Genomic DNA, 26,337 nt, shown 5'->3' on the forward strand with positions numbered 1-26,337 from the left:
TCCTCATCTCATCTCCAAAATCATCATGATGGTTCCTGACTTTGACAATTTCCCGGCCCTGCCTACCAGCACGGGCATCGCGCCGATCCCCACCGTGGTCCCTGGAACTCCACTGATCCAGGAGCTCGGCGACACCGGAAAGCGGACTCTCTGGTAAGAAGCCATCTCAAAAGCATCCAGACCAAGGCTCACAAAGCGAACAGGGTTGTAGCGGTTCTCATGGCCATCTCCTCGGTCGTCTTCTACTTCCTCGCAGCCCGAGCCCCTCTGGTAAGGAACTAAGCCAACCCCGCGATCTGCAGCCCGGAACTAACCTTATTAAACAGCCCAAGCGGGTCCTTCACACCACCAGCGCTTTAATCACCACAATCTCCTTCATCACCTACCTTGCCCTCGCCACGGGCCAAGGAATCGCATTTAAAGAAGAGGCGATCACCCACCACAACAAACACGTCCCAAATACCCACACCACCACCCTCCGCCAAGTTCTCTGGCTCCGCTACGTAAACTGGGCCCTGAGCACCCCCTGCTCTTCACCAACTTCGCCTTGATCTCCGGTCTTCCCGGCGCGAACCTCCTCGCCGCCATCGCAGCTAACTATGTCATGCTTGCTGCGGGACTCCTGGGCACGTTTGCCGGACACACCAAGGCGAGATGGGCCTGGCTGACGCTTTCCTGTATCGGATACCTGGTTGTCCTGAATCATGCCGGATTCCAAGCTCAGCGCGCAGCACAGCGTAAGGATGCGCCGTTCAGACGATTCTTCGGTGCATTCTCGGGTACTTCGCTGGTCATTTTCGCACTATTCCCGATGTATGTTTCCTTTCCTTTCGTTATGCTTTCCACTGGTTGAGTGCGAAGTATACTAATACTCATGGATAATAGCTCCCTCGCGGCTGGATCCCTAGCCTTGAAGGTCAGCGTCGATACCGAGACAGTCCTTTTCGCCGTTCTGGACATCTTTACACAAGGTATCGTGGGTTATTGGTTGTTGCTGACCCATGACACTTCGTCCGGGCTGTATGTGACCCCATTTCCCTCCATTGAGGATGCGTTACTAACTGGATACAGTGTTGCCTTGACTGGCTTCTGGGCCCACGGCGCCGGCGGCGAGGGTAACATTCGCCTGGCGGATGAAGAGGGCGCGTAGTTGGATATTTGATCCGGCGAGTCTTCTGCCTACGTGGACAAAACTGCGTATCTGGACTGAATGCATGTTCTGGATATGTGGTCCCACTCATCTGGGTATCTGAGTATCTGGATATGAATCGTCTTTTGGACATTCGAGATTCGGTCTCAGGATGTTTCCCCTCTGGTCTACAATTTGACCTCCAACCTCACTCGTTTTCATTTTCAATTCCAATTACAATTTCAATTTCAATTTCATCATTATCGCATGCCCCAGAATGCACGAAGTCGGGCACTGAACTTTCCTTTTGCATGTACCATATCCATTAATCAATTGGTGCTATCATATCTCGTGTCAGCGCGAAGACGTATCATCATTAGTTCAGCCCTCGGTCTGTCATGGTGCCCATAAAGCACAACTAGCAATTACATATGTAGAATGTTGGTTATCCCAGCCATTGAAATGGCGTACTGCGTTTCCAGCCCTGTAGGTTGGAATTCTCATTGCAGTCACTTCCAATAGCTGAGATATACCAAGACACAAAAGGCCCCAGCATATCAAATCATGGCTGACCCATCACAATCCCTGAATCACCGAACACTACGTCATGGATCTTCTTCCCATCTTTCAATTCGACAACCCTCAAATCCCTCGGTAGATTCAGCGCGAGGATCCCAACAGGCACCGGTTCGAGATCGATATTGCGCGAGCATCTAACCGTAACCTTTTGCATAGCAAGGGGCAACCAGAAGCCAGCATCGATGCATTCGCCTTTGAAGTGAATGCTGCGCAAACGCTGGGGATCGAACCATTGCAGGAAAGGGTCCGCGTCGACGACGAATCCGGAAAGAGTGAGGGTCTTGATGGTGAGGCGGTGACTGGTACGGTCCATTGTCAGAGCGAGGAGTTTGGCTTTTTCAATGCTGTGTTTGTCGAGGTATTCGCCGTAGCCGATTCTCGGGTGGAGTTCGCCGTCGCCGAGATGTCCGCTAAACTTGTTAGCTCTTTCACATCGCGGTGGAGTCAGCTTACTGGTAAACAGGATCAGCAGTCTGCTTCTCATTCATTGACCATCCTTCTTCGACGAGACTCCACTGACGACCGTGAGTTACACTCAGAATCTCCGGCTTCAGCACCATCCCGAGCTCCAGCTCATCAAGACCCAAGTTCAGCCAAGCAGTCTGCCAGATGTAAGTCTGATAAGACTGCATCATACCAAAAAGCTTGAGCGAACGCAACCCACGAAACTGACACAGCGGCTTTAACTCCATAAGATCAAGACAGTTGATATTCTCTTGTCCCTGCGCACAAGACGAGAACAAATCCAATCCCAACTTCGACTTGTCTCTCGGAAGAGAAAGCCAAGACATACCACCCCGAAAGTCGACAAGTGGCTTCATCGGCGTCCCAACATTGACATTGAAACTAAAAATGACCCGACGAGGCAGACGAGGTGAAGGAGTAGGCGACTCAGGAACCTCTAAACTCTCCACGATTGTCATCGAAGACTCGGGGATCTTCCGTGGCGAAGGCAACATCCACCTTGGAGCAGGAGAAGTAGGCGCAGAAGACTTAACAGACCAGAAGCGCGGACCGACAGGAGTAACAGGCGCAGATCTCTTCAATGGGGATAGAGGAGCCGACCTCTTCTCGGGGGAACATGCACGACGAGCCAGATCGCGTAGACGTGGCGAGTGAGTTAAGGAACCGAAGCGTCGAGGTGTAGTTGGGGTTAGGGTTGGATTCGAGGTATCGGCGCTCATGCTGCGATGATGTTCTTTCTTTGGAGTGATGGATGGATCCGGTGGATTTTCCATTAATGGACTTGGTGGAATTTTAAGGAGTTCATTGAACGATTCCTTTCCTGGGGATCCGGGGAGTAAATCTTTGTCTAGGTCTTGGTTAAATGGGAAGCGTTTGGATAGGTCGTGAGCTGGGGAATCTGAGGGTGTTAATGAGAGGGATAGGAAGGTAGGTTCAAAGAAAGGCGGCGTACCGATTGCGATGTGCAGGGCAGAGCGAATACCCTGAGATCGAGATCGATTTTGAGGTTGAGGTTGAGGTTGAAGCTCAACTTTCATTTCGTTCAGACTGGCTGTTGTCCAGAAATCCTGTCCCAAGAGTGAGTTTTTCCAGTGCTCTGGGAACTGGTCCATCGTAGAGTATCGACAAGAGAGTTGATTAGAACTTGCGCGTTGAGAGTAAGCAGATGTAACGAGTGTCGAGTGTCGAGTGTAAGAGCATCGAGTCGAAGCAGCTCATGCTTGCCTTTCTAGGCAAGAGCTGCCCCGACACAAAGGTCTTTGCTCTGCCGTATAGTTCGTTTCCATTAGTCTCTGGAGCTGGGGTAACATCTAATCTGCAAATGATCGACTTTGTACTTGCGGCTGACGCTATGACGTGTCAGTGCTTTGAATATTGTGTTGGTATACTAACCTAGTATACTTCCATCTCAGACAATTCTGGATAGCGGTCTGGTCGACTACGCAGCTGATCACAGATCCCAGCCCAAACTACAATCAATACATCATACGAGGAATTCAGAACACAAGTGGCTGGTAGGAGCGGATTCGCTATTTTTGTTTTCCCTTCCCGTAAATACATCCATGGACACCCACGTCGACCGAATGGGGAATCAACAGCCACTGTCACTCCCAGCAGACATTGAAGGGGTAAAGAAACTCGGAACTAATTCATGCGTGCGTCAAAAAACTTAGTACTTCTTGCCCTGGCGCAGGACATCACCGAACTCCTCCAGAGGGCTGCGGATGAGCTTAGTATCCTGCCAGAGGTTGGGGGTGAGGAAGCCGTAGGTGTTGACAACAGCGACGAAGGTGGCCTTGAGGGTGTTCTCGAGGGTCTTGGTGGAGCCGGAAGAGGAGGTGTAGGCGTCCTGGACACCAGCGAGCTGGAGGAGACGCTTGACGGCGGGGGAGGCGACAAGGCCGGTACCGCGGGGAGCGGGGATGAGCTAGATCCAGAAATTAGTGGGACGGTCGTCGATCCTGGTTTTCGAGATATACATACACGGACGGAGACGGAACCACACTTGCCGGACTGCTTAACGGGCAGAGAGTGAGGCTCACCAAGGTTGGTACCCCAGTAACCGCGGCGAACGGGCAGGACAGCGAGCTTGGCAATGGTGATAGCGGCACGGATGGCGGTGGCGACTTCCTTGGAGGTCTTGATTCCGAGACCGATGTGGCCCTCGGAGTCACCGATGAGGACGATGGCCTTGAAGCGGGTACGCTGACCGGCACGGGTCTGCTTCTGGACGGGCTTGATCTGTAGGTTGAAAGCGAGTCAGCGACTCATCCTCTATTCATCTGCATGCGCGATTGTGCGCATTGGGGTCGCCAATCGCAGTTCAAAATCCAATTCCAATCCCAATTGGCGAATCCTTTGCAAAGTCGTACCTTCATAACCTCATCCTTGAGCTTGGGCAGGAAGAAGTCCACAATCTGGAACTCCTTGACAGGCAGAGAGTGGAGGTAGATCTGCTCCATGCTGGTGATCTTGCCGGCCTTCACGAGACGACCGAGCTTGGTGACGGGCTGCCACTCCTTCTCCTCCTGCTTTCCACCACGGCGGCCACGGCCACGGCCACGACCACGGCGGTCACCACCACGGTCACCGCGGGAACCGAAACCTCCACGTCCACGGGGAGCAGCGTCAGCCATTTTGGATGTTGTAGGGCGACGGGTTGAGTTGTCGTTGGGGATATGTCAATGTCGTCGGAGACTGGCTTCGATACACTTGTTTGGGCCGAAAATTCGGGTGGGCTAAGCGAGTGACCAGCCCTAGTGGGTGCCCTTTGCCCTAACTGCCGGATTGGGACGGCACGTGCACTGATTGAAGGGGTTGTCACGTGATATCTCCACCGGATCTTCCATGTCATAGTTAGTTTTACAGGGACAGTACCTCAGTACCTTTGTACCTCAAGTACAGGACGGTCATATCTTGGATAATCACATAGCGCTTGATCACTACAAATCAATTCTTTCAATTTATCACTTACCATAGCTTTGTTCGAATTGATCAGCCTATGATGTCAGAGCTATCTTAAAGCCTAATGGGGGTTCCCGCCCGGCGGGTGCATTTCCTAGCAGGGAAGAAGCGCCCTCCAGCAAGTTGACTCCGCATTTTAAAGATGAGCGGACCCCAGCTTTAACATTGCATTTCCTTCCCTCTTTCGCTCTGTTCCTGTTTAGTCCTTCATTATCATGTTGCGCTGGTGAGTGTCTCCCCCTTCGTTCTCTCTATTCAGAGGGTCTTCTTGGTTGCGCCTAGTTGAGATCAAAACACTGACCGCGATTCAGGTACCAGAGCAAGTTGGCCAAGCGGCCCATCCTCACCGCGAGCATCACCAGCGCCGTTCGTTCTCCTCCCGATATACTCCAGCTACCTCCGTTTTAACACATAATAGGTGTTGTTTGGCAGTGGTGATGTCCTTGCGCAGCAGGCCGTCGATCGAAGGGGTCTTGCGAAGCACGACTTTAGCCGCACCGGGCGCATGGCCTTGTACGGCGGAGGTATGCAGAATTGCATCCAATATAAATGAGCAACGGTTCATTGCTAACTCCTTCTAGCTGTCTTTGGCCCCGTAGCCACTAAGTGGTTCAGCATCCTCCAGCACCACGTCGTCCTCAAGAGCACCGCGACAACCACCCTGGCCCGAGTCGCATGCGACCAGTTTTTGTTCGCCCCTGTGCAACTGACCTGCTTCTTGTCTTCAATGGCTATCATGGAGGGTAGCAGCCCTATGGAGAAGCTGAAGTCTTCGTGGGGCCCGGCCTACAAGGCCAACTTGTTCGTCTGGCCGTTCGTCCAGGGTGCCAACTTTGCCTTTGTCCCTCTGGAGCTGCGCGTTCTGGTTGTGAACGTGGTCAGCTTAGGTGAGTTTCGTTCCATATGTTGAATATCTTATCCAAGTACTAACGTTGTCCAGGCTGGAATTGCTTCCTTAGTTTGATGAACAGCGATGAAGAGTAAGTGATAGATCATCGTTATCACTTTAGTTTCCATGCTTTTTGTGATACCATTAGCATTTCTCATAGAGTTTCGGTCGCTTTGGTTTGGTTCCTGGGTTATATATACGGGTTGTGCTGGTTCCTGTTACTGTTACTTAAAGGCCTATTTCGGTCATGAAGATTTTTCGGCATATTATTAAAGGACGTATGCTATGAGTAGAGTATCTTATGGTACCGGACTTGATTTAAAAAAAAAAAAAACATGGCGCATGAAAAGGGTAGGTTTACTCAGACGAACCTTGTAATATTAGGGCTGGAATCGGCCCGACCCAAATTGAGGCAAAGCAGTTTTTTGCGCTACCGCAATAACGTCAAATCTCAACTCGATCAAGTCGATCTCGGGTCTTTTTCTCGAATCAACCTCTAACCTGTCTTCTGCCTGGAGCAGATATCACTGGCTGCCCATTTTTACTTAGAGAATCACTCTTTGTTCGCACTTCGGACCCGCGCGCCTTCCGCTCCGAAAGTTTTCCCCTCCGATCATCTTCAACACCGCCTTCGACTCACCCTTCTTCCCCTTTCATCCTCTCCCATCAACAACCACAATGGCGGCTGTGGCAGAGAACGGTCACCCTGTGACTGATGAGAATACCGCGCCCGCCTCCGACGAGGCTGTCACCGTCTTCCACAACCCCGAGAACTTCAATGTGAAGCACCCGCTCATGCACGAGTGGACTCTGTGGTTCACCAAGCCCCCCAGTGGAAAGGTGAGTGTCGCTGTAACCCGGTAAAAATCCGAAACCTCCAGCGCTGACAATTTCCACAGGGCGACAACTGGAATGATCTCCTCAAGGAAGTGGTGACATTCAGCTCCGTCGAAGAGTTCTGGGGCATCTACGTACGGCATTCCACCCCCCACCAATCGCATTTGCCCAGCTAACACATCTCCCATCTAGAACAACATCACGCCCACCTCCGAATTGGGCCTCAAGGCCGACTACCACCTCTTCAAGAAGGGCGTACGACCGGAGTGGGAGGACCCTCAGAACAAGCACGGCGGCAAGTGGTCGTACCAATTCAAGGACAAGCGCTCCGTCCCGATCGACGACCTCTGGCTGCACGCACAACTCGCCGCCATCGGCGAGACTCTCGAGACCGACGATGACAACGAAGTCATGGGTGTGGTGGTGAACGTGCGCAAGGGCTTCTACCGTGTGGGCCTGTGGACACGCACTGTGGGCAAGAGCATCCCAGGCGATAAGAACACCCGCACACCGGCGCAGGGCAAGGATATTCTGGAGGCGATCGGCGGGCGATTCAAGGACGTTCTCCGACTGAACGCGACGGAAGTGGTGGAATTCTCGGGCCACACGGACAGCGCACACAGCGGCAGCACTCGCGCCAAGGCCAAGTACACCGTCTAGAGGAATGGAGAATGGAGCATGGAGTGATGGAGGAGACCCATGCGGTCGTGGGAGAAAAGTTGATTCCCAGTCCCTTAGCTTTACTGCATTTGCAGTGACGACCTGATTGCTTGCGACATGTATCTTACCCAACAACGCATTTTATGAGGCATGTCGTGGCACTGGGCTTTGCCTGGTCTTGTCTGTATGGTATTTTCATTTTTAGAGGTACACTAAATTACCGACGATTTATGAAACCAATAACCTGGAACCTTCAATGTTAAAAAAAGCCTGGTCCTGGGTCCAGTGCGGAGGAAATTGGTCTTTGACACCCTTGAGTAGATAGCATTTAGGTTCATTTCGGCCGTGTATTCTAATTTCAAGATGTACAATGTTGGACGGATTTCCTTAAGTGTAGTTGTGGAATGATGTGCATGAGTGGTTGATATTTTGGCCCGAGATCGCCGCGATATATTTCTAGGATCTGCACCAGGGTGGGACACAGCATGTTCAGATTAACCCCCCGACTTTGGCACCACACATGTACAGGCAAGGAAAGAATACCTGAAACAGTGACGCTTACAGCCTCGCAAGAATTTATGGTCATCAGCTCCAAGCACAAGACCAGGCCTATGTAAATATGCAGATATTTCATCTACGTCAAGTCCAAAGCCATCTTATACCGGGAAAGGCATTATCTAGTGCCCTAACGGGATTGACATCCACCTAGTCTTGACCCTTTACACAAACAATCAATGATAAACCCAGGAGAACTCACACGCCTAGACAAATCCGAGGGTACACGCCACCTGTAGTACACGATTTTAGGCGTGTGCTGACCAGTCTGTGTTCCCAGCGGGAACTATATCGCCCGGTGATTCACTCGTGGCAAGTAGTGGTAGTCAGCATAGTCACCGACTAGGCTCAAGCTGATGTTAGAGAAACTTTGCGCTGGGTGTTAAAGCCGTGGTTTCTGTCACCGAGCTATGATCGATATTACCGCTCAATTTGACACCGAGCAAAAGGTCCCTAAGAGCTTCATCACACCTCAGTATCGACCAGTCACCATAATCAACACCATCGCAATGATCGACTGGACCACAATCTTCACCTGGGGCCAAGGCATCCCCACCCTCCTCCTCACAGCCCTCCTAGTACTATACTGGTACATCCGAATCCCATCCGATATGCCCAAGAACATCCCAACCATCCCAATCTACATCTCCCTCCTAGGCCTATGGAGCGATATGGGTCAAGACGATATCTTCGACCGATGGCTGCGCACACCACTCGAGAAGCACGGGGCTGTGAGAATATGGTTCGCAGGACGCTGGAATATCCTCGCAACACGACCACAGTTCCTAGTAGACATGTTCCGGCATGAAGATGTATACGCCAAAGCCGGAAGTCAGAAGAAGATTCCTTGGAGTGTGATTGCCGCGCTGGTGGGCGATAACATTATCAATGCGCATGGGCAGAACTGGAAGCTTTATACATCTATTATGAAGTCTGGATTGCAGAGACGGATCACGGACTCGGGGCCATTGTTAGAAAAGTCGAGGCTTTTTGTGGATATTCTGCTTGAGGAGCAGGAGAAACCGGGGGAGAAGGGGGTTGTGGTGAATCCAATTATACAGCGATGGGCACTTAGTTGTATGGGAATCAGTTTCATGAATGTTGACCTTGAGGTATGTGTTATCACTGAGCGGACTTGCCACATCGAGACTAAAAAGTACAGGCATTGGAAAGACCTGGGCAACGCCTTGAAGAACTTCAAACAATCATCAAAAAGACCCTCTTCAAGCCCTTGTTCTTCAACTTCCCCGATCTAGACAAATACCCGACCATCTTCCCCAAACGCCGTGCCGCATTCGCCATAATGCAAGAATTCGGCGACCTCCTAGTTTCAACCGTCCAGCATCGAATCCACACCACCTCCACCGACGGCGACCAAGTAGTCGACCTCCTCGACCGAGCGCTCAAAGAAAACAAAATCACACTGGAACAATACCGCGCCAACCTCAAAGTAACATTCCTAACAGCCCACGAAAACGCCCAACAACTCCTAAACTCGACCATCTACGTCCTGGGCACCAACAAAACAATCCAATCAACCCTCCGCACCGAAGTTCTCTGCACAAACACCACTTCCCCATCCCCAGACCTCCTAAACTCCCTCCCCTACCTAACATCCACCATCCTCGAACTTCTCCGTCTCTACCCCCCAGTCTCCCAACTAATCAACCGTGTCACCACATCCCCCAGTACCCTAGGCGGCGTCATCCCCATCCCAAGCCACACATGGGTCGGATGGAACGCCTACGGCGTGCACACGGATACGACTATCTGGGGCCCCGACGCAAGGGACTTCAAACCTGAGCGGTGGGGGATGGATGTGAAGAGTATTCAGGCCACAGTGAGGAGTAAGACGACGGCGTGTCATTTTATAGCGTTTAATGCGCATTCGAGGAAGTGTTTAGGGCAGGGGTTTGCGATGTTGCAGATGAAGGTTTTGATGTTTGAGCTTGTGTGGAGGGCTGAGTGGGATGTACATCCTGGGTATGAGTTGAAGTTAACTTCGGTGAGTTTACTTCAGTTCAGTTCAGTTCAATCCCACATTTGAGAAGGGTAACGGAAATGGAATGAAGAAATCGGCTGACATGGCACAGGGCGGGATCATGGCTCCGCTGGGACTAAGGGTTATTTTTCGAGAGCGTGAGCGTATAGAGACTGATCAGGAACCCATGAAGTGACAAGGTTGAAGCGAGTTTTCCTCCGTGAACAACGGAGTATTTTGGCTGGAACATGCGTACCTGCTTATCTCCGAACATGGCCCTATAGAAGAGAGGGCGGGTGTGATCTTGAGCGTTGGGGTGTTCTCGGCATTGAGGAGGGCAATTGACTTCCTTCATCGGCGGATAAAGGTGGATGGCGAGGTCATACAATTTTGATATCTACTTCACATGGTTCTTGTCGTTTAATGGCCTCGCTTAATTAAATGTTCTGTTTCTCCGTAGACAGCTTTGGAGGTGACTAATTTTTGACTATGGCTGAATTGAAAAACTACTAGGTGGCCGTTCTTGTTTTTGAGGGGGCTGATATGCTGTATTCTACTGGGACTATAGAGATACTCTCCTCCGTTTCGTACAATTAGAGTCAAGATGACCTGGACGGGTGTTTGGGATCAAGGTAGTGGCCAGGGATGCATTGACTCGGGCAGCGAGGACACTCACCGTCGAGGCGGATCTACTTTTTGCAGACGCGCTGGATCGAATCACGGAACACGATATCCCGGTTATACCCGGTGCAGCAGCACCTATCGTTGAGAAACTTGTGGAAAATGAAGCTCTCGAGATAGAGTTAATTCAAACATACGCCAACTTGAATCCCACACGCCCGCCCATCCTCTTCTCAGTTTGCATGGGCGCCTTCCTACTCGCTGCAGCCAAGAGGCTCTCCGGACTCACCGTGACAACACACCGCTACGCACTAGACAATCTAGAAGATCTCTGTTCCCGAGTCCACGGCGACCAACAACCGACGCATATCGTGTATCGACGCTTCGTGGACGGTGGCTACCTCGATGGAACCCGCGTGCAAATGATAACCTCGGGTGGAATCAGCTCCGGCCTGGATGACACCTTCTACCTGGTCTGCCGCCTCCTCAACGCCGAGATAGCGGCGCACATCTCATAAGTGATGGGTTACGGATGGACGGAGCCAGATGACCGGGCCTCGCCGATCAAGTTTGACGCACTGCAGAGTGAAGGGTGAAGAGTGAAGCCTGTACCCAGAACATGTCACGCCAGGGGTCCAATGCGAACGGTGGATCTCGAAATGGCAGTACGCCCGGTCTCCGACGGACTAGTTGCGCCGCGGTGAATATGGTGTCTAACGTGTCCCTAACAGTAATTGCGGATGCGTGAGTGGCTCCAGACCCGGAGAACAACCGAAGAGCCCCGGAAATAGAGATCCACTGCGAAGATCATGAGTGGACGATGATGTCGCAATATCAGATCTGGAGATGGGCGACTTCGGCTTGCGAGGGACAGGACAGCCGAGGAAAGGTCGAGTGCCTGAGCGTTGCCTGAGCGTTGCCAGACCAGGTAGAGTCGAGTGCCAAGAGCTTCATGCGACTTAATAAATGCTTATCCGAGAATGGATCCTGGACACGCGTGCTCTCGAGCCATATCCGCGCAGTCCCGGTGTCGGATATACATAAGCGATCGTAAAGGAAATGCCATGGAATGCCACGAAAGTGGTCGGACTGCCCACCTCTTGGAAAGTCTTGGTTAGCCTCACAAAAAAGGGTTGCGCAGCTCGCGTGGGCAGCCAAGGGCTTGGACACGCGCCCTTCGTTGGGACTAGCGACCGAAAAAGGCACCGGGCAGCGAGGGGAAAAGCATAGGATACGTCGGAGAGATGGTGGAACTCTCGGCCTCCATCCTCATTTGCCCACGCCGCCCTGTCAGCGATTGCAGGGAGGGCAAGCGAAGTCGGAGTCCGATAAGACGAGGCTCTTTATTTATGGGTGTTTCCCCATCAGACGCGGCCGATCTGCTTTTCTTGGTTTTCTGATGATCTCTGCTGCAATTTTGTGCCTTGAACATGGTCACTTTTCACACGGGACTTTCATCTTTACGATGTGACCCCTCTTCACCTCCAACATGACCAATTCACACGACATGTCCAAACCAGCTTATCACCGGCTCAGTCTTGGCACCCGGTCGAGCCTGCGCCAGACTCCACCTGCCCTTCCTACAAGCAATCTCCCGCCACGCTGTTACGAGAGAATAATTACCCCGGATCGTGATGCGTGGTGATGTGCGGTGATGCACCGCTGCGATGGAATTGTCCAATTGCTCGGGCTGGGTATCACCGGCTGCTACAGGATATGTACACAATGATCATCGCCCCGCGAAGTTAAGGATCCAGCAGGACCCCCGACTCTGAGGGGTTGAGTCAAGACGAAACAGGAGACTCCGAGGGGGATCAGAACGGCCGCACCCCCGAGACTCGTCCGCTTGAGACATGGAGCCATTGAGACATTGCCGAAAGTCAAAGCACTGATAAGCATCGCGGGGATAATCCCCAACGTTGCAATGGAGAAAGAGGAGACCGGGGGTGCTATCAGCGGAATTACCTGATCGCATTATGGATTATTCCGAAGATGGGGTGGACTATGGAGCACGATCGTGGAAACACGGGATTACCCCATGGCAGATAATCGCATGATCGCAACAGATTGCAGATTGCGATTTCTAGACACCGGCGATACCGAACGCGGATGGGAGGCCCAAGCGGTCAGGAATGCGCGATGGTCGATTTCGATTTCGACTCCGAGTTCGATTCCGTGTCCGACTCAGGCACACATCTTATCGCCACCCCGAATGTGTTGATTTCGATTTCTCCTTTCATTTGGTTGTGTTCCCTTGGGACGCAAGGAACACAGGAAAAACAACAAACAGCAAAGCCCGGCCGAAAATACACAGATACCGACTCGCGAATCACGGAGTCCGGAGAGAGTACTCCGGCACATACCATCAACATGGTGGGACACACGAGCGGATTCCCTCGTGGCGAACCGTCTCCGGTGCTCGTGTCCGGCTGTAGTTATACAACTTGGGAAATTTTCATCTCGACCGGCATTCCCCGACGGGCCCTGGCGGCCTGATTCGCTGGATACAGGTGGAGAGCCGCGGGTTTCCAGAATTCTCTCCACAAACAACGGCGTGAACGGCCTCTGATTGATCCAAGGACAAGCTTCTAGTCTCTAGTCCCTCGCGTGAGCACCATATCAATGTGTCTTGGCACCATTCTCTTGGCATCCTATCTCGCCTCTTTCCTTGCGCTCTGTCGCTGCCGTCTCCCGTTCTGGGGTTACATTGGGTCTCTCCCAATGTGCGCGCGCTGATTTGGCGTGGCGAGGCAGACGGCGCCGATCGCACCCACGGTTGGAACAAGCTGCGAACAGTGGTTATTTCGGCTTTCCTCCTTTTATCTCGAGTGGATTCGTTTCCCGGACTTTCGGTCTATTTTGTTTTGTAGCGAGAAGGCGTCCATTTTTTTTTGGCTCCACGCCCCGATAAGAATCCCCACCGGACCTCGGATGTGTGATCATAATTCCTTGCCCTATATAGTTTTAGGCCAGCCCGCTCTTTCTTTTTCTCTTTGTCCACGAGAGAATCTGAATCATGTCGGCTGATCGCGAGGTTGAGCTTGCCCAGTATGTGCTCCACAGGACTGCCCTGCAGCCCCTGTTTATACAGTGCACAGCTATCTTGGCAATGCTTGCTAACACTCATCCAGACCCCACAATGACTCCCCCGTCGAGCACATCGTCGTGAGCAACGAGAAAGACGATATATCCATTGACAAGGAGAATGGTTCCGTCACCCCCGACGGCGGGGAGCCCACCGAGGACGAGAAGCGTTCTCTGCGTCACGTCGCCGAGAACCTGCCCGTCTCCGCCTGGTTGGTGGCCGTGGTCGAGCTGTGCGAGCGGTTCACCTACTACGGTATGTCTGGTCTGTTCCAGAACTACGTCCTGCGCCCGCTTGACGGCAGCGAGGGCCGTGGTGCTCTCGGTATGGGCCACCAGGGTGCGACTGGTCTGACCACTTTCTTCCAATTCTGGTGCTATGGTAAGCTTAATACACACCGACCGACGCTTGTCAACCGACGCTGACTGTGCCTACAGTGACCCCCATCCTCGGTGCCATTGTGGCCGATCAGTACCTCGGCAAGTACAAGACTATTGTTTGGTTCTGCGGTATCTACCTGATCGGTCTTTTGATCCTAGTCTGCACTTCCATTCCCAGTGCTCTGGAGCACGGTGCCGGCCTTGGTGGCTTCATCGTGGCTATTCTGATTATCGGCCTGGGTACCGGTGGTATCAAGTCCAACGTGGCTCCTCTGATCGCCGACCAGTACAAGCGCAAGAAGATGGCCCTCAAGACCCTTCCCAAGGGTGAGCGCGTGGTCATCGATCCAGCCCTGACCATTCAGCGCATCTACATGATCTTCTACGGCTGTATCAACATCGGTTCGCTCTCTTTGCTGGCCACTCCCTACATGGAGCTGTACATCGGCTTCTGGTCCGGCTACCTGCTATGTCTCTGTATGTTCGCCGCCGGTACCGGTGTTCTCATCTTCGGCCGCAAGTACTACGTCGTCCGTCCCCCGCAGGGCTCCATCATCACAGACGCCTTCAAGGCCCTCTGGATCATGGTCAAGAACCGCAACATGGACGCTCCCAAGCCCAGCTGGCAAGCCGAGCACAGCGGCAATCAACTCACCGTCCCCTGGGACGACCACTTCATCGACGAGCTCAAGCGTGCCCTTGTCGCCTGCCGCGTTTTCGCCTTTTACCCCATCTACTGGGTCGTCTACGGCCAGTTCTCCAGCAACTTCGTTACCCAAGCCGGCCAAATGGAAGGCCACGGCATCCCCAACGATCTCATGCAGAACTTCGACCCAATCTCTATCATCGTGTTCATTCCTTTGCTTGAGACCCTGGTCTACCCCCTGATGCGCCGTTTGAAGATCCCCTTCCGCCCCATCACCCGTATTTCTCTCGGTTTCATCGTCGCCTCCCTCGCAATGATGTACGCCGCCATCGTGCAGCACCTAATCTACTCCGCTGGACCCTGCTACGGACACCCCCAGTGTGATGCCTCTATCGTCGACGGCGCAACTACCGGCAACAGAGTGCACATCGCCATTCAGACCCCGGCCTACGTCTTCATCGGTATCTCCGAGATTTTCGCCTCCGTCTCCGGTCTCGAATACGCCTACACCAAGGCCCCCCCCTCGATGAAATCCTTCGTCCAGTCGATGTACCTCCTCACCAACGCCTTCGGTTCCGCCCTCGCCGAAGCCCTCACTCCCGCCGCCTTCGACCCCGCTATCATGTGGATGTTCGTCGGTCTGGCCTGTGCTTCCTTCGCATGCGGTCTCATCTTCTTCCTCGTCTTCCACCACCTCAATGCCACAGAAGACGACATGAATGCGCTGGATGCGGATGACGATCTTGTCGCTGAGACAGTGGCTCCTCATGCTACTGAGCCTGTTGATGCTGTTGATCATGCGCAGCATAAGCATTAGATTGCGTTGCATTGAATTGGTGGCATGATTTGTATTGATACATGTACTGCATAAGGGAGCAGGATCTTCCTGTGACGGAGCAGATGTGAGACGAGATTACGAGTTCTTAATCTCTAGTATATATTAAATGTGAATAGATTATTATCTACCTATGTTCTTCATCCCAACCTTCCAATCTTCCAAGCATAAGTTCTACAGCCTGACAGATAATGGTAATTAAAATGACTACGAGTCTCGGCTAGGAAATTGCCCAATCCTTCTATATCACACAGTTCTCATGACCGTGTATCGTTCTGGGAAGAAATATATCCTCCTGCGTGTTACTCCATATGCTCAAAATACCTTAAAATCCTATTAATTGGAGTTAAGACTTTATTGTAACCATCATCATTGCCCAGGTGTCCTCTTTGGTTAGATGGTGACTAGGTTATCTGCCTTTTTGACGTCCCAATGCCAAAACGACTTTGACTGGTTAACAGTCTCCCTTCCTTCGCCACGGTAACATGCGAGGCCCAATCAGCGGATGCTTTCTCAAATTTGTCATTAGGGAGATTAATGAGCTCAGTTCCATGCATGAACGGGATATACTTCGACATACCATTAAGAAACAGACACGCTTTACGAATGTGAAGATTAGTCAGACCGTGAGAAGGAACGCAACAACAAAATTGAAAAGCTCAGGACCATGGAAACTCATTGATATAGTTTGGACGATATATTAAGCAACTAGATTGATACCTTCTTTGATTCGGTGTAAAATACGACATTAATATCCCTAGATTCACCCAGACCCTCAAGTTTGCTTCAAAGGACCTGGCAACTTTATGTACAGAGCAAGTCTTTCCGTGTTTCTATATTCTTTCTGAGAGCCCAAACGAGTTTTTCACTTCATCGAGGCACTAGCCCTGGAATCTTCCCTCAGGCAATTGATGTTTGCGAAAAAGCCAATTTTCAATGTTTGCCCATTTATAATAACTGCCGTCTTGTACTTGCGGTCAACAACCCTACGCGCATTCATTCATTTGCAACCTATAATGTCAAATTTTTTTTCGTATTTATTTTCTCCTATCCTTGCTTAGTGGCGCTTTTCCAAATGTCATAGCATGCTGCGCCGGTTTCCAAAATATTTTCAGCGGCCTTCCGGAAATGCTCACCGATAATCATTCCATTCAAGTCTTCCTTTATGGAACATGATTGGGTCTGTAATTTGTTTAAGGGATAAGTACATCAGCCTCGCTTCTTTCTGCGGGAATCTTGTGACGGTATTGTACTGTGGCGATACGGGACTGTCCTCGGCAGTCTAGAAAATGGCCTTCGCCACCAATTATCGGGCCGTTGGTCGACCCACCACGAGCCCGAGGGTCAGGTCCATATCTATATCACAGCATTATCAGCCCGACTGAGCCGGTTTCCCGGTCCCGTATCAGACCTCATTGAGTCCGAGGCGCCGAGGAAGTCCAAAGTCTTCGGAATGATCTTCGGCATTGAGAATCTAAGAGACAGTACTTAAGATGAAAAAATTCGCTGTATGTAGGCTCACTATCTACAGACAAAGATTCAGTCTTCCTATCTTCTCAACTCCTTCATACAGTCAGCTACCAGCAGACCAAACATCCAAATGCCAGTTCTACCGTCTCTCGAAGGCTCGACTTTCGACGCCGACATTCGAGACCGCCACATGATCTACGACTACGCGGCACATGACGCTCAAGGAGATCCTGAAAAATGGCGATATGAGATGTGGTTCTACAACGAGGATCGCATTGTCTACGCGATCCACGGAGGTCCAATGGCCGGCAGAAAGAATTTTCAGGCCGTAACCTACCAATGCATCCGCCCTGGAGAACTATGGCAGTGCAATTGGCTCGAGGAGACCGGCACTATCTGTTCGCTCGTCTACGATATCCCCAACAAACGCATATCGACTTTACTTGGATTCTCGAAAGGTCATTGGACCCAAAATGAGGCCGCACATGGCGACAAGCGCAACCCGGAGGATCTCGCTCGTTGGAGGGATCTGGCGAAGGTTGGTGCGTCTCAGGCGGATAGGGTGATGTTGAGCGAGCAAGCAGATATTCTGGAGGATTTTAGGGGCCCTGGATCCTTGGAACCTATCAAGATGGAGTGGCCTACTATGTAAAAACAGCTAAAAACTTTTTGTATTATTAGCCTTCTGATTAGTTGAAGATCACAACACCTGCTTCCATGACAGGTCTTCTCAATCATTTTGCCTATACAACACCCCATTCATCTACCCTGGCGGAGTCTTCCAATTACCTTCTTTGTGGCCGTTCCCAAAGCTTTGCCTCAGCAATATAAAGGTGTGAACTTGATCAGGACCTTTCACTTTGGATACCAGTAGATAGTGTTGCAGCCGGTTTTGTCCCATTCGATCTCGATTATGACAGGCTGGCAAGCTTGGCGAGAGTTCCTTTTTAGCGAGTGATACCGTGATCCAAAGACGCTGCCGATTGTTCCGACTATATGACAAATAAGCTTTTCTTATCCTAAGATTTCGTATTAAGGACCCCCACAGGCGAGATTTGTAACGGTGAGTCTATTATAGCTCTCTTAAGTCTAAAATCCTATTTTAGACAACTTAACCCTTGAGATTTTCTCTCTTCTTTCCTTCTTCCTCCCTTCTTCAATATACCACATCTTCCAAGTAGTCATTTTAAACCTTGTTCTTATCGGTCTTATCTGTCGTATCTTATCATAGCAAAGATAAAATTCAATGTTCTAGCCTAATTATTCTAGTACTTATTATTATAATATAGGCTAATACTGTATAAGGATCCCTTCGAGCACGGAATGGCAGAGATATTGGGTCTAGACAAGGGTCCCCCCTCCCTAATTTCATCTGCGCTAGCTCCCTCGGTTGCTGAGCAATTCAAAAAGCGCCGGGACATCTCCAACATTTGAAACAACAACGCCATTGCGCTGGTCATAGTGGCTGACAAGATGATAAGGTATCTTATATTATATATTTGTATAGCTCAGGGTTAGCAGGATTCGGAGAAAACTCTCTGATCTTGGACTACATTAAATTCATATTTCGTTTTCTATAAACGAGCGAAAAGCCAGACTTCTGCTTAGCTCATCTGCGCCTGATAGTTAGATAATCCTTACGGTAGAAAATAGGCCTATTGCGAAGCCTTCTTCATCAAAATTGTAGATATTATTAGGTAGGATCATATAGTGTATAATAGTCAAAAATAATTATTTTAGATTTGTGGATCTTCTTTTTCTACGCCTTGATAGTTATATCGACGCGAGAAACGTATTTATATAGCTAGTGTTCGCTCAATATAGTTTCCAAAGCAGTTCACACTAACCGTATCGGTCCCAGTCGCCGCAAGAAGAATATTAGCTGTATTACGTACCGTCTTATGCCTAGAGGCTGCACCGTGATCCTCAAAAGATAAGATTTCATTCCATAAGCGCATCATCGTCTAGTTGAGTCAATTTATGGCCATCGGCGCGAGTGGTAGCTTTTAGATTGTAACCATTGATACGGTCGCGTAGCGTAGACCGCGGTATATCATAGACGCGCGCGGTTGCCGCAATGGAAGGAACATTCTTCTGTTTAATAGCTAAGATTACAATTTCAGCCCTAGTCTCTTGATGAATGGAATTTTGCCTTATTGAAGAACGAATTAGTGGCATAGTAGGTGATTCGAAGTGGTGGGGGTTATATGGATGCGCGAAAATTAAATGAGATGGCGGATGGATTGTGGTGGCTGATGGGCTGTGGATTACGTTATCTCCTTGGTTGGACTGTGGAAGTCACGGAACCCGAGGACACCGCGGCCCGGAGCCAAGCTTCTCGACACTATGCCTGATTGTCTCCGCTCAGTGTCTGCTAGTAATCGTGTTCTAAGGTTCAGTCGCTTTTATTATGTCATTCTGGGTAAAGTAGATCAAAGGCCCGTCTGTAGCTTCGTGGCCAAGTAACGGAGCCCGAGGGTCCCGTCGTCCAAGAGCCAAGTCTCACGGTATTGGCGCAGGCCTCTTCAAGTCTACATTGGATCCGGAGATGGCCCGGATGCTGCATAGCCGACTCTGAGACTCCATAGAACTGGCCTCAAACATATAAGTTAGAGCTGCTGCGCACAATAAGAGCTAGTTGAGTTCCCATCTGCTATATCACGCCGGTCTAGTCAAGAAAATAAGTGATACACGAACTAATAACTCGCTCGCGTCACGATACAATAATTTTGGATTTGAGATTGTTGACTGTGATCCAACCAACAGCGGCTACGACAATGGAGGCTGGGGTTATCAAGAGCGAGAAGGAGGCACCTGCAGCACCAGCCCCAGACGTATCCGAAGGCTCTTTCGCCGCCTTCAAACGAATTTTCAAATATGGCGGACCTTTTGAACATTCTCTACAAGCCGTCGCATCCCTAGCAGCCATCGCTTCTGGCGCCGGCATAGCGTTCCAACCCCTCATCCTAGGCTCGTTCGTCACAGCCATCACGGACTTCACAACATCGCAATCATCTGCAGCCAACCTTCGCTCAGAAGCCTCCAGACTAGCTCTATACTTTTTCCTCCTTGGACTTGGCCGTTTAATTCTATCATACATTTACAACACACTTTTCACCTTCGCCGCTCATCTAACCACTCGCAACATTCGACACGATTACCTCAAATCGGCGCTTGGCCAAGAAGTCGCATATTACGATTTCGGGTCTGGTGGCTCTATCGCAACACAAGCTACCTCCAACGGCAGACTGATTCAGGGCGGAATCAGCGAAAAGCTAGCTCTCGTATTCCAAGGCATCGCTGCTATCATCACTTCGTTCATCATCGCTTTCGTGGTCCAATGGAAACTCACCCTAATATGCCTTTGTGTCGTCCCAACTGTTCTCATTGTGTCCGGTAGTGCGATTTGGTTTGCGGGTACCTATGAGAACCAGATCTTGGAGATTAATGCGAAGGCTAATGCATTTGCTGAGAGCGTTCTTTCCAGTGTGCGGACTGCTCATGCGTTTGAGATCAGGGATAGACTGGTTGATAGGTTCGATGACTATTTGGGCTACTCTCATACGATTGGGAACAAGCTTTCGCTTATCTTCGGAATATTCTTCTCGGCGGATTATTGTGTCGTCTACTTGGGCTATGGTCTGGCTTTTTGGCAGGGTATTCGCATGTTGGCAAAAGGGGAGATTGTCGAGTCTGGTGGGATCTTTACGTGAGTCTTGCATTGTATCTGCCAGAATAATTATTGTTAACGGTATAGTGTCATCATGTCGGTCATTATTGCTGCCACTCAGCTGACCATGCTTGCCCCATATATGATCGACTTCACCAGATCTGCTAGTGCCGCAGCCAAGCTTTTTGAGTTGATCGATCGGAAGTCTCAAATTGACCCATTTGACAATTCCGGAGAGCAGCCATCTGAGACAGTCGGCGAGATTGAACTTGATGGCGTTACTTTTGCTTATCCTACTCGGCCCGGAGCGACTGTCCTGGACAATTTCACTTTGAAAGCCCCTGCCGGCAAGGTCACTGCGCTGGTGGTAAGTTCAGTCTATCATGCTACCTTCATTCCATGCTGATTGCTGTGTAGGGTCAATCCGGCTCCGGCAAAAGCACTATCGTCGGCCTTCTCGAGAGATGGTACAATCCCTCCACAGGAGCCATTAAACTGGATGGTCGTCCAATCAACGAACTGAATCTGAACTGGCTCCGAAGGAACATCCGTCTTGTTCAGCAAGAGCCTGTCTTATTCCAAGGCACCGTTTTTGACAACATCAGACACGGCTTGATCGGTACACAATGGGAACATGCCCCAAGAAATCAACAAATGGAGCAAATTCAGGAAGCGGCTAACATGGCATTTGCCCACAATTTCATCGCTGAGCTCCCTGATGGATATGATACCCAGATTGGGCAGCGTGGTGGCCTTTTATCAGGAGGTCAGAAGCAACGGATTGCTATCGCTCGCAGCATTGTGTCTCAGCCGAAGGTTCTTCTCCTGGATGAAGCGACTAGTGCCCTGGATCCGCATGCTGAAGGTGTTGTTCAGAAAGCACTTGATAAGGCTTCGGAGGGCCGAACTACGATTGTCATTGCTCATAAGCTTGCAACTATACGGAAGGCCGATAATATCATCGTTATGAATAAGGGACAAATTGTTGAGCAAGGTACCCATGAGGAGTTGATTGTCCACGATGGAACTTATGCTCAGCTTGTGAGAATACAGGACTTGACTGTTTCGAGTAGCTCTTCGCAATCTGACCTGTCATTGGAGCCTGTGGAGGATCTCAAAGCAGATGCCGTTGCAAAAGCTCCAACTCACTCATCCTACTCACCAGCTAAAACTCAGAAAGAGCGCGATAATTACGATCACCACAAACAACGCAACATAATCTTCGTTATCTACCGCCTGGTCCTTGAGACGCCTGAGCTTGCATTTGCATACTGCCTGGTATTAGCCGCATGTCTAGCAGGTGGTAAGTAAAAGCCCTCTCAATTCTCCACCAGCCTTTCTGAATAAGTAAATAGGAGCAACATTTCCCGGCCAGGCAATCCTTCTATCCAGAGTCGTCGACGTCCTCACTCTCTCAAGCACCGAAATGGAACGCAAAGGAAATTTCCTCGCAAAAATGTTCATAGTGCTCGCAGCCGGCTGTCTGGTGGCTTATTTCGTCCTCGGCTATGCAACCAACATCGTCGCCCAACATCTAAGTCACAAGCTTCGCAGACAAAGTCTTCGCGACATGCTCCGACAAGATCTCCAGTTCTTCGATTGCGAAGAGAACAGCACCGGTGCACTCGCTGCGCGCATCGATTCGAACCCACAGGCTATACTTGAGCTAATGGGGTACAATATCGGTCTTATGCTGATGGCCTTCCTCAATGTTACTGTATGTGGAATCTTGGCACTAGCTTATAGTTGGAGACTTGGGCTTGTTGTTATCTGCGCGGGTCTTATTCCATTGGTTGGCGCGGGTTATCTGAAAATTCGACTTGATGCGAAGCTTGATCGTGACACTTCCAAACGATATTCAGTAAGTGCTTCTATTGCGTCAGAAGCTGTGATGTCTATCCGGACAATCTCATCACTTGCTATTGAGCATTCTGTGTTGGAGAGGTATACTGCAGAATTGGATGAGGCTGTGACGGATCTGAAACGTCCGCTGTTCACTATGATGGTCAGCTTTGCATTTACCCAGTCTATCGAGTATTGGTTCATGGCTCTTGGATTCTGGTATGGTTGTCGTCTCCTTTCTTTTGGCCAGATTACCCTATACGCCTTCTTCGTCGCTTTCCTCGGGGTATATTTTGCCGGTCAAGGCGCGTCACAGCTTTTCCAGTTTTCGACGAGCGTTACGAAAGGTGTTAATGCTGCAAACTACCTTTTCTGGCTTAAGGATCTCCAGCCAATTGTGCAAGAGACCGATGAGAATCGGGACAATGGTCCTGGAGGTGGAGATTCAATTGAATTGGATCAAGTACGATTTTCCTATCCTCTCCGCCCCGACATGCCGATTCTCAAGGGCGTTGATCTCAATGTAGGTGACCCCACCCTCTCTATCGCAGTTGACATCAGAGTAATTGACATCCACAGATCAAAAAGGGCCAATTCATAGCCCTTGTCGGCGCATCAGGATGTGGTAAATCAACTATGATAGCCCTCTTAGAACGATTCTATGACCCATCAACCGGCTCCATCAAAATCAACTCCTCAGCTCTATCAATTCTAAACCCACGTCTCTTCCGCAACATCATCGCCCTCGTCCAGCAAGAACCGAATCTATTCCCAGTTTCAATTCGTGACAATGTTATCTTCGGTCTAGACAAAAACGAGATCACTCCCGGACTGCAAGAAATCGACGACAGGATTGAGTCTGCTCTTCGCGCAGCTAATGCATGGAGTTTCGTTTCCTCACTTCCCGACGGCGTATCAACATCCGTTGGGCTCGGAGGGTCACAATTATCCGGTGGTCAAAGACAGCGTATCGCGATTGCAAGAGCACTTATTCGGAATCCGAAAGTTCTGTTACTGGATGAGGCTACTAGCGCGCTTGATACGGAGAGTGAGCGGGTTGTGCATGATGCGCTGGCTGCGGCGATAGGTGGGGATAGGATTACCATCGCGGTTGCACATCGACTTAGTACTGTGAAAGATGCGGATGTTATTTGTGTATTTCATAAAGGGCGCGTTGAGGAGATGGGGTCGCATCGGGAGTTAATTGGGAGGGGTGGGATGTATCGCAAGATGTGTGAGGCACAGGCTTTAGAATAGAATGTCTAGATGGTGGTTCCAAGGCTGGAAGTATCTGTTGCTTCTTCTTGATATAATCCCATTTGAACATTGAATATTTGTGGGTTGAGCTTAGTAGCCCTGGAGTATCGACAGCCGGATCATCACGCAAATGGTTTAAAATAGGCGTCCGTGATTTATGTCCGCAGGCGTATTTGAAGTCATTGAAAGGATACCTTGGGACAATAAACAAGAGAAGGCCTGAATCATTTAGGGCAAATCGTAGAAAGATATCGCAAAAGACCGAAAGATCAAGTGTGTAGGCCTAGATCATCATCGCGGTCGGGCTGTATAGAACTCTGGATAGAGACGCAATTTGCCACACGTGCAATATGTACATGACTAGGATCTGTGGCAAGGACACGGAATCTCACATTAAGCAAAACGATTGGCTATGATCGACAGCACAGGCCCCGTCTGTAATCTTAGCAAGCGCTAATTTAGTAGTGAGCTCATGGTGAACTGACAGATTACTACAAGTGGAAGTAAGGATAACTCACTGACGGCGGAGAGTATAGGCGAGAGCCAAGGACATACAAGCAAATCAGTTCTATCAATTGAGTTTACTCGTAGCGCATACATTTTCCACTGTAACCTGCAATCATGACGTGCAGACTGCAGTTACCATCTTGTACTAGTACTTAATTACCTATGGAGTGTGCACCTTTGACGAAGTACCAGTACCTAGCAGAACCCTTCCGAGAACTCCACCCTGCCGATCGCAAGCTCATAAATAGCAACGGGCGCAGCATCAGCCACAATTCAACCCTTTAAGGGTCCACCGTGCAAGGAGGCTGGGAGAAAATAATTTTAACCTAGCAACTCGAAACAAAGTTTCAAATTGATCTCTCCTTATTACCCTTAGATCCCTAATTTTGGCGTTCACCCCTGACTATCTCGTATTGTGACAGTTGAAACATTCTGCCCCTGCCACCGCCAGCGCTTCCGTTCACTCCACCTTTCCCGTCTCACCCTTCACTCCTCTTCAACTGACCCCTTTCATTGCCCTGAAACCCGTTCTTCATCATGAGTGTGAGTTCTTGCCCTCGATGACATGTCTAGTCTCTTTCTAACCACACCCAGTACCAGGCCCTAGGGGATAATGCTTCAGGAGGCTACGGCCAGTACAACCCTTACGGCGCCCAGCAAAATCCCTACGCCCAGCAGCAACAGCCGCAACAGCAGCAGTATGGCTACGGTGGTGGATATGAGCAGTCTGGAGCTGCTGAGCAGGGCAATGGCGGATATGGTGAGTTCATTCCCAATGATCCCGCCAACATGACCCCTGGGAATATGCACTGACTCGATACGCTTAGAAATGTCCAACATGCAAGAGTCCGGCGGCCCGACCGTGATCCTGAACAAGTGCAAGGAGATGAACGATTCGATCAACGAGCTGCGCACCAAGCGCGAGGGCCAGCTGGCATCCGCGCAGAATGCGCTCTTGGAGTCCGCTACCGGCAAGGAGGACCAGCAGACGCGCCAGACCGTCGACTACATCGAGGACGAGATCAACACCGCTCTGCGCTACCTGCGCGACCAGTTCAAGCGCATCAAGGAGACTCCCGGCTCCGGTGACCCTCGTGTCTCGGGCCAGGTCGAGAATGTCAACCGTAACCTCCGCCGTGAGATTGAGCAGTACCAGCGCACCCAATCCGACTTCCGCAAGAAGCTGGAGGAGCAGGTCCGTCGCCGTTATGCGATCGCCAACCCCGAGGCTTCCCCCGAGGAGCTCGAGCAGGGTGTGCAGAATGTCCTGGCTGGTCAGGAGCAGGCCTTCATGGTAAGCTTTGGTTCTAGTACTTGACTACGCGGACATGGCTAATAACTCGTAATAGGTCCCCGGCACCCGATCCCGCCAGGCCAACGATGCCCGCCAGGCCACCATGCAGCGATCCGCCGCAATCCGCAAGATTGAACAGGACATGGTCCAGCTCGGCCAGCTCTACCAGGAGGTTGCCGAGTTGATCCACCAGCAAGAGCCCGCGGTGCAGCAGATCAATCAGGGTGCTGAGGAGACACACCGCAACGTGCAGCAGGCCAACAGCAAGCTGGACAATGCGATCACCAGCGCCCGCAACGCGCGGCGGTGGAAGTGGTATGCCTTGATCATCGTCAGTACGTGGCAAACCCCCCCCCCTCCTATCCGAGCCTTCCGAACTAACCAACCACAGTCATTATCATTGCTATCGTTGTTGGTGTCGCCGTCGGAGTCACGGAGGCCAACAAATCATCGAAATAAGCATTGCACTGCACACCCGTTACCCCTCTTTCTCTCGTGTACGACCTTCTCATATCCCTGTACCTTTCCCCCTCGTTTCTATACCACCCTCTCGCATGTCATATTTTTTTCTCTTTTTACTCGTGTAAAAGCAATGCTCGATCCGCTCTTTCCTTTGTCTTGTTTCTCCAGGATTGTTTACAGCGTCCACGACCTCCGGTCATGATGATTCT

The 26,337-nt window shown here is 50.6% G+C and overlaps 10 protein-coding genes across 10 annotated transcripts; 8 read left to right on the forward strand and 2 right to left on the reverse strand.

Moving 5' to 3' along the window:
* Positions 1 to 25: 25 nt before the first annotated feature.
* Positions 26 to 1,150, forward strand: N7443_005372 (uncharacterized protein; the record flags this gene model as incomplete). The annotated part of the gene is given in 5 exon segments (XM_056885428.1): positions 26 to 153; positions 204 to 270; positions 327 to 503; positions 521 to 813; positions 886 to 1,150. The coding sequence occupies 5 exon segments, from the start codon at positions 26 to 28 to the stop codon at positions 1,148 to 1,150; spliced, it is 930 nt and encodes a 309-aa protein (XP_056740876.1).
* Positions 1,151 to 1,691: 541 nt separating this feature from the next.
* On the reverse strand, positions 1,692 to 2,946 carry N7443_005373 (uncharacterized protein; the record flags this gene model as incomplete). Its single annotated transcript, XM_056885429.1, has 2 exons — positions 1,692 to 2,118; positions 2,162 to 2,946. The coding sequence occupies 2 exons, from the start codon at positions 2,944 to 2,946 to the stop codon at positions 1,692 to 1,694; spliced, it is 1,212 nt and encodes a 403-aa protein (XP_056740877.1).
* An 896-nt stretch (positions 2,947 to 3,842) lies between these two features.
* Positions 3,843 to 4,809, reverse strand: N7443_005374 (40S ribosomal protein uS5; the record flags this gene model as incomplete). Its single annotated transcript, XM_056885430.1, has 3 exons — positions 3,843 to 4,100; positions 4,157 to 4,414; positions 4,546 to 4,809. The coding sequence occupies 3 exons, from the start codon at positions 4,807 to 4,809 to the stop codon at positions 3,843 to 3,845; spliced, it is 780 nt and encodes a 259-aa protein (XP_056740878.1).
* Positions 4,810 to 5,352: 543 nt separating this feature from the next.
* N7443_005375 (Mpv17/PMP22 family protein) lies at positions 5,353 to 6,121 on the forward strand (the record flags this gene model as incomplete). Its single annotated transcript, XM_056885431.1, has 5 exons — positions 5,353 to 5,363; positions 5,449 to 5,503; positions 5,556 to 5,661; positions 5,719 to 6,024; positions 6,078 to 6,121. The coding sequence occupies 5 exons, from the start codon at positions 5,353 to 5,355 to the stop codon at positions 6,119 to 6,121; spliced, it is 522 nt and encodes a 173-aa protein (XP_056740879.1).
* A 583-nt stretch (positions 6,122 to 6,704) lies between these two features.
* On the forward strand, positions 6,705 to 7,523 carry N7443_005376 (uncharacterized protein; the record flags this gene model as incomplete). Its single annotated transcript, XM_056885432.1, has 3 exons — positions 6,705 to 6,866; positions 6,926 to 6,997; positions 7,056 to 7,523. 3 exons carry the CDS (start codon positions 6,705 to 6,707, stop codon positions 7,521 to 7,523), a joined length of 702 nt encoding a protein of 233 aa, XP_056740880.1.
* Positions 7,524 to 8,488: 965 nt separating this feature from the next.
* On the forward strand, positions 8,489 to 11,198 carry N7443_005377 (Mannosyltransferase DXD; the record flags this gene model as incomplete). The annotated part of the gene is made up of 4 exons (XM_056885433.1): positions 8,489 to 9,190; positions 9,241 to 10,083; positions 10,172 to 10,217; positions 10,723 to 11,198. The coding sequence occupies 4 exons, from the start codon at positions 8,489 to 8,491 to the stop codon at positions 11,196 to 11,198; spliced, it is 2,067 nt and encodes a 688-aa protein (XP_056740881.1).
* A 2,498-nt stretch (positions 11,199 to 13,696) lies between these two features.
* Positions 13,697 to 15,608, forward strand: N7443_005378 (peptide MFS transporter; the record flags this gene model as incomplete). The annotated part of the gene is made up of 3 exons (XM_056885434.1): positions 13,697 to 13,728; positions 13,812 to 14,146; positions 14,203 to 15,608. 3 exons carry the CDS (start codon positions 13,697 to 13,699, stop codon positions 15,606 to 15,608), a joined length of 1,773 nt encoding a protein of 590 aa, XP_056740882.1.
* A 1,618-nt stretch (positions 15,609 to 17,226) lies between these two features.
* Positions 17,227 to 17,748, forward strand: N7443_005379 (Glycoside hydrolase family 2 immunoglobulin-like beta-sandwich; the record flags this gene model as incomplete). The annotated part of the gene is made up of 1 exon (XM_056885435.1): positions 17,227 to 17,748. One exon carries the CDS (start codon positions 17,227 to 17,229, stop codon positions 17,746 to 17,748), a length of 522 nt encoding a protein of 173 aa, XP_056740883.1.
* Positions 17,749 to 19,873: 2,125 nt separating this feature from the next.
* Positions 19,874 to 23,865, forward strand: N7443_005380 (ABC transporter ATP-binding protein; the record flags this gene model as incomplete). The annotated part of the gene is made up of 5 exons (XM_056885436.1): positions 19,874 to 20,805; positions 20,854 to 21,133; positions 21,184 to 22,069; positions 22,122 to 23,131; positions 23,188 to 23,865. The coding sequence occupies 5 exons, from the start codon at positions 19,874 to 19,876 to the stop codon at positions 23,863 to 23,865; spliced, it is 3,786 nt and encodes a 1,261-aa protein (XP_056740884.1).
* Positions 23,866 to 24,909: 1,044 nt separating this feature from the next.
* Positions 24,910 to 26,125, forward strand: N7443_005381 (syntaxin; the record flags this gene model as incomplete). The annotated part of the gene is made up of 5 exons (XM_056885437.1): positions 24,910 to 24,915; positions 24,967 to 25,132; positions 25,200 to 25,666; positions 25,722 to 26,001; positions 26,058 to 26,125. The coding sequence occupies 5 exons, from the start codon at positions 24,910 to 24,912 to the stop codon at positions 26,123 to 26,125; spliced, it is 987 nt and encodes a 328-aa protein (XP_056740885.1).
* Positions 26,126 to 26,337: the final 212 nt, after the last annotated feature.

This window comes from Penicillium atrosanguineum (assembly GCF_028827265.1).
Source record: "Penicillium atrosanguineum strain IBT 20685 chromosome Unknown utg000004l_segment0_segment0, whole genome shotgun sequence".
Taxonomy (NCBI): Eukaryota; Fungi; Ascomycota; class Eurotiomycetes; order Eurotiales; family Aspergillaceae; genus Penicillium; species Penicillium atrosanguineum.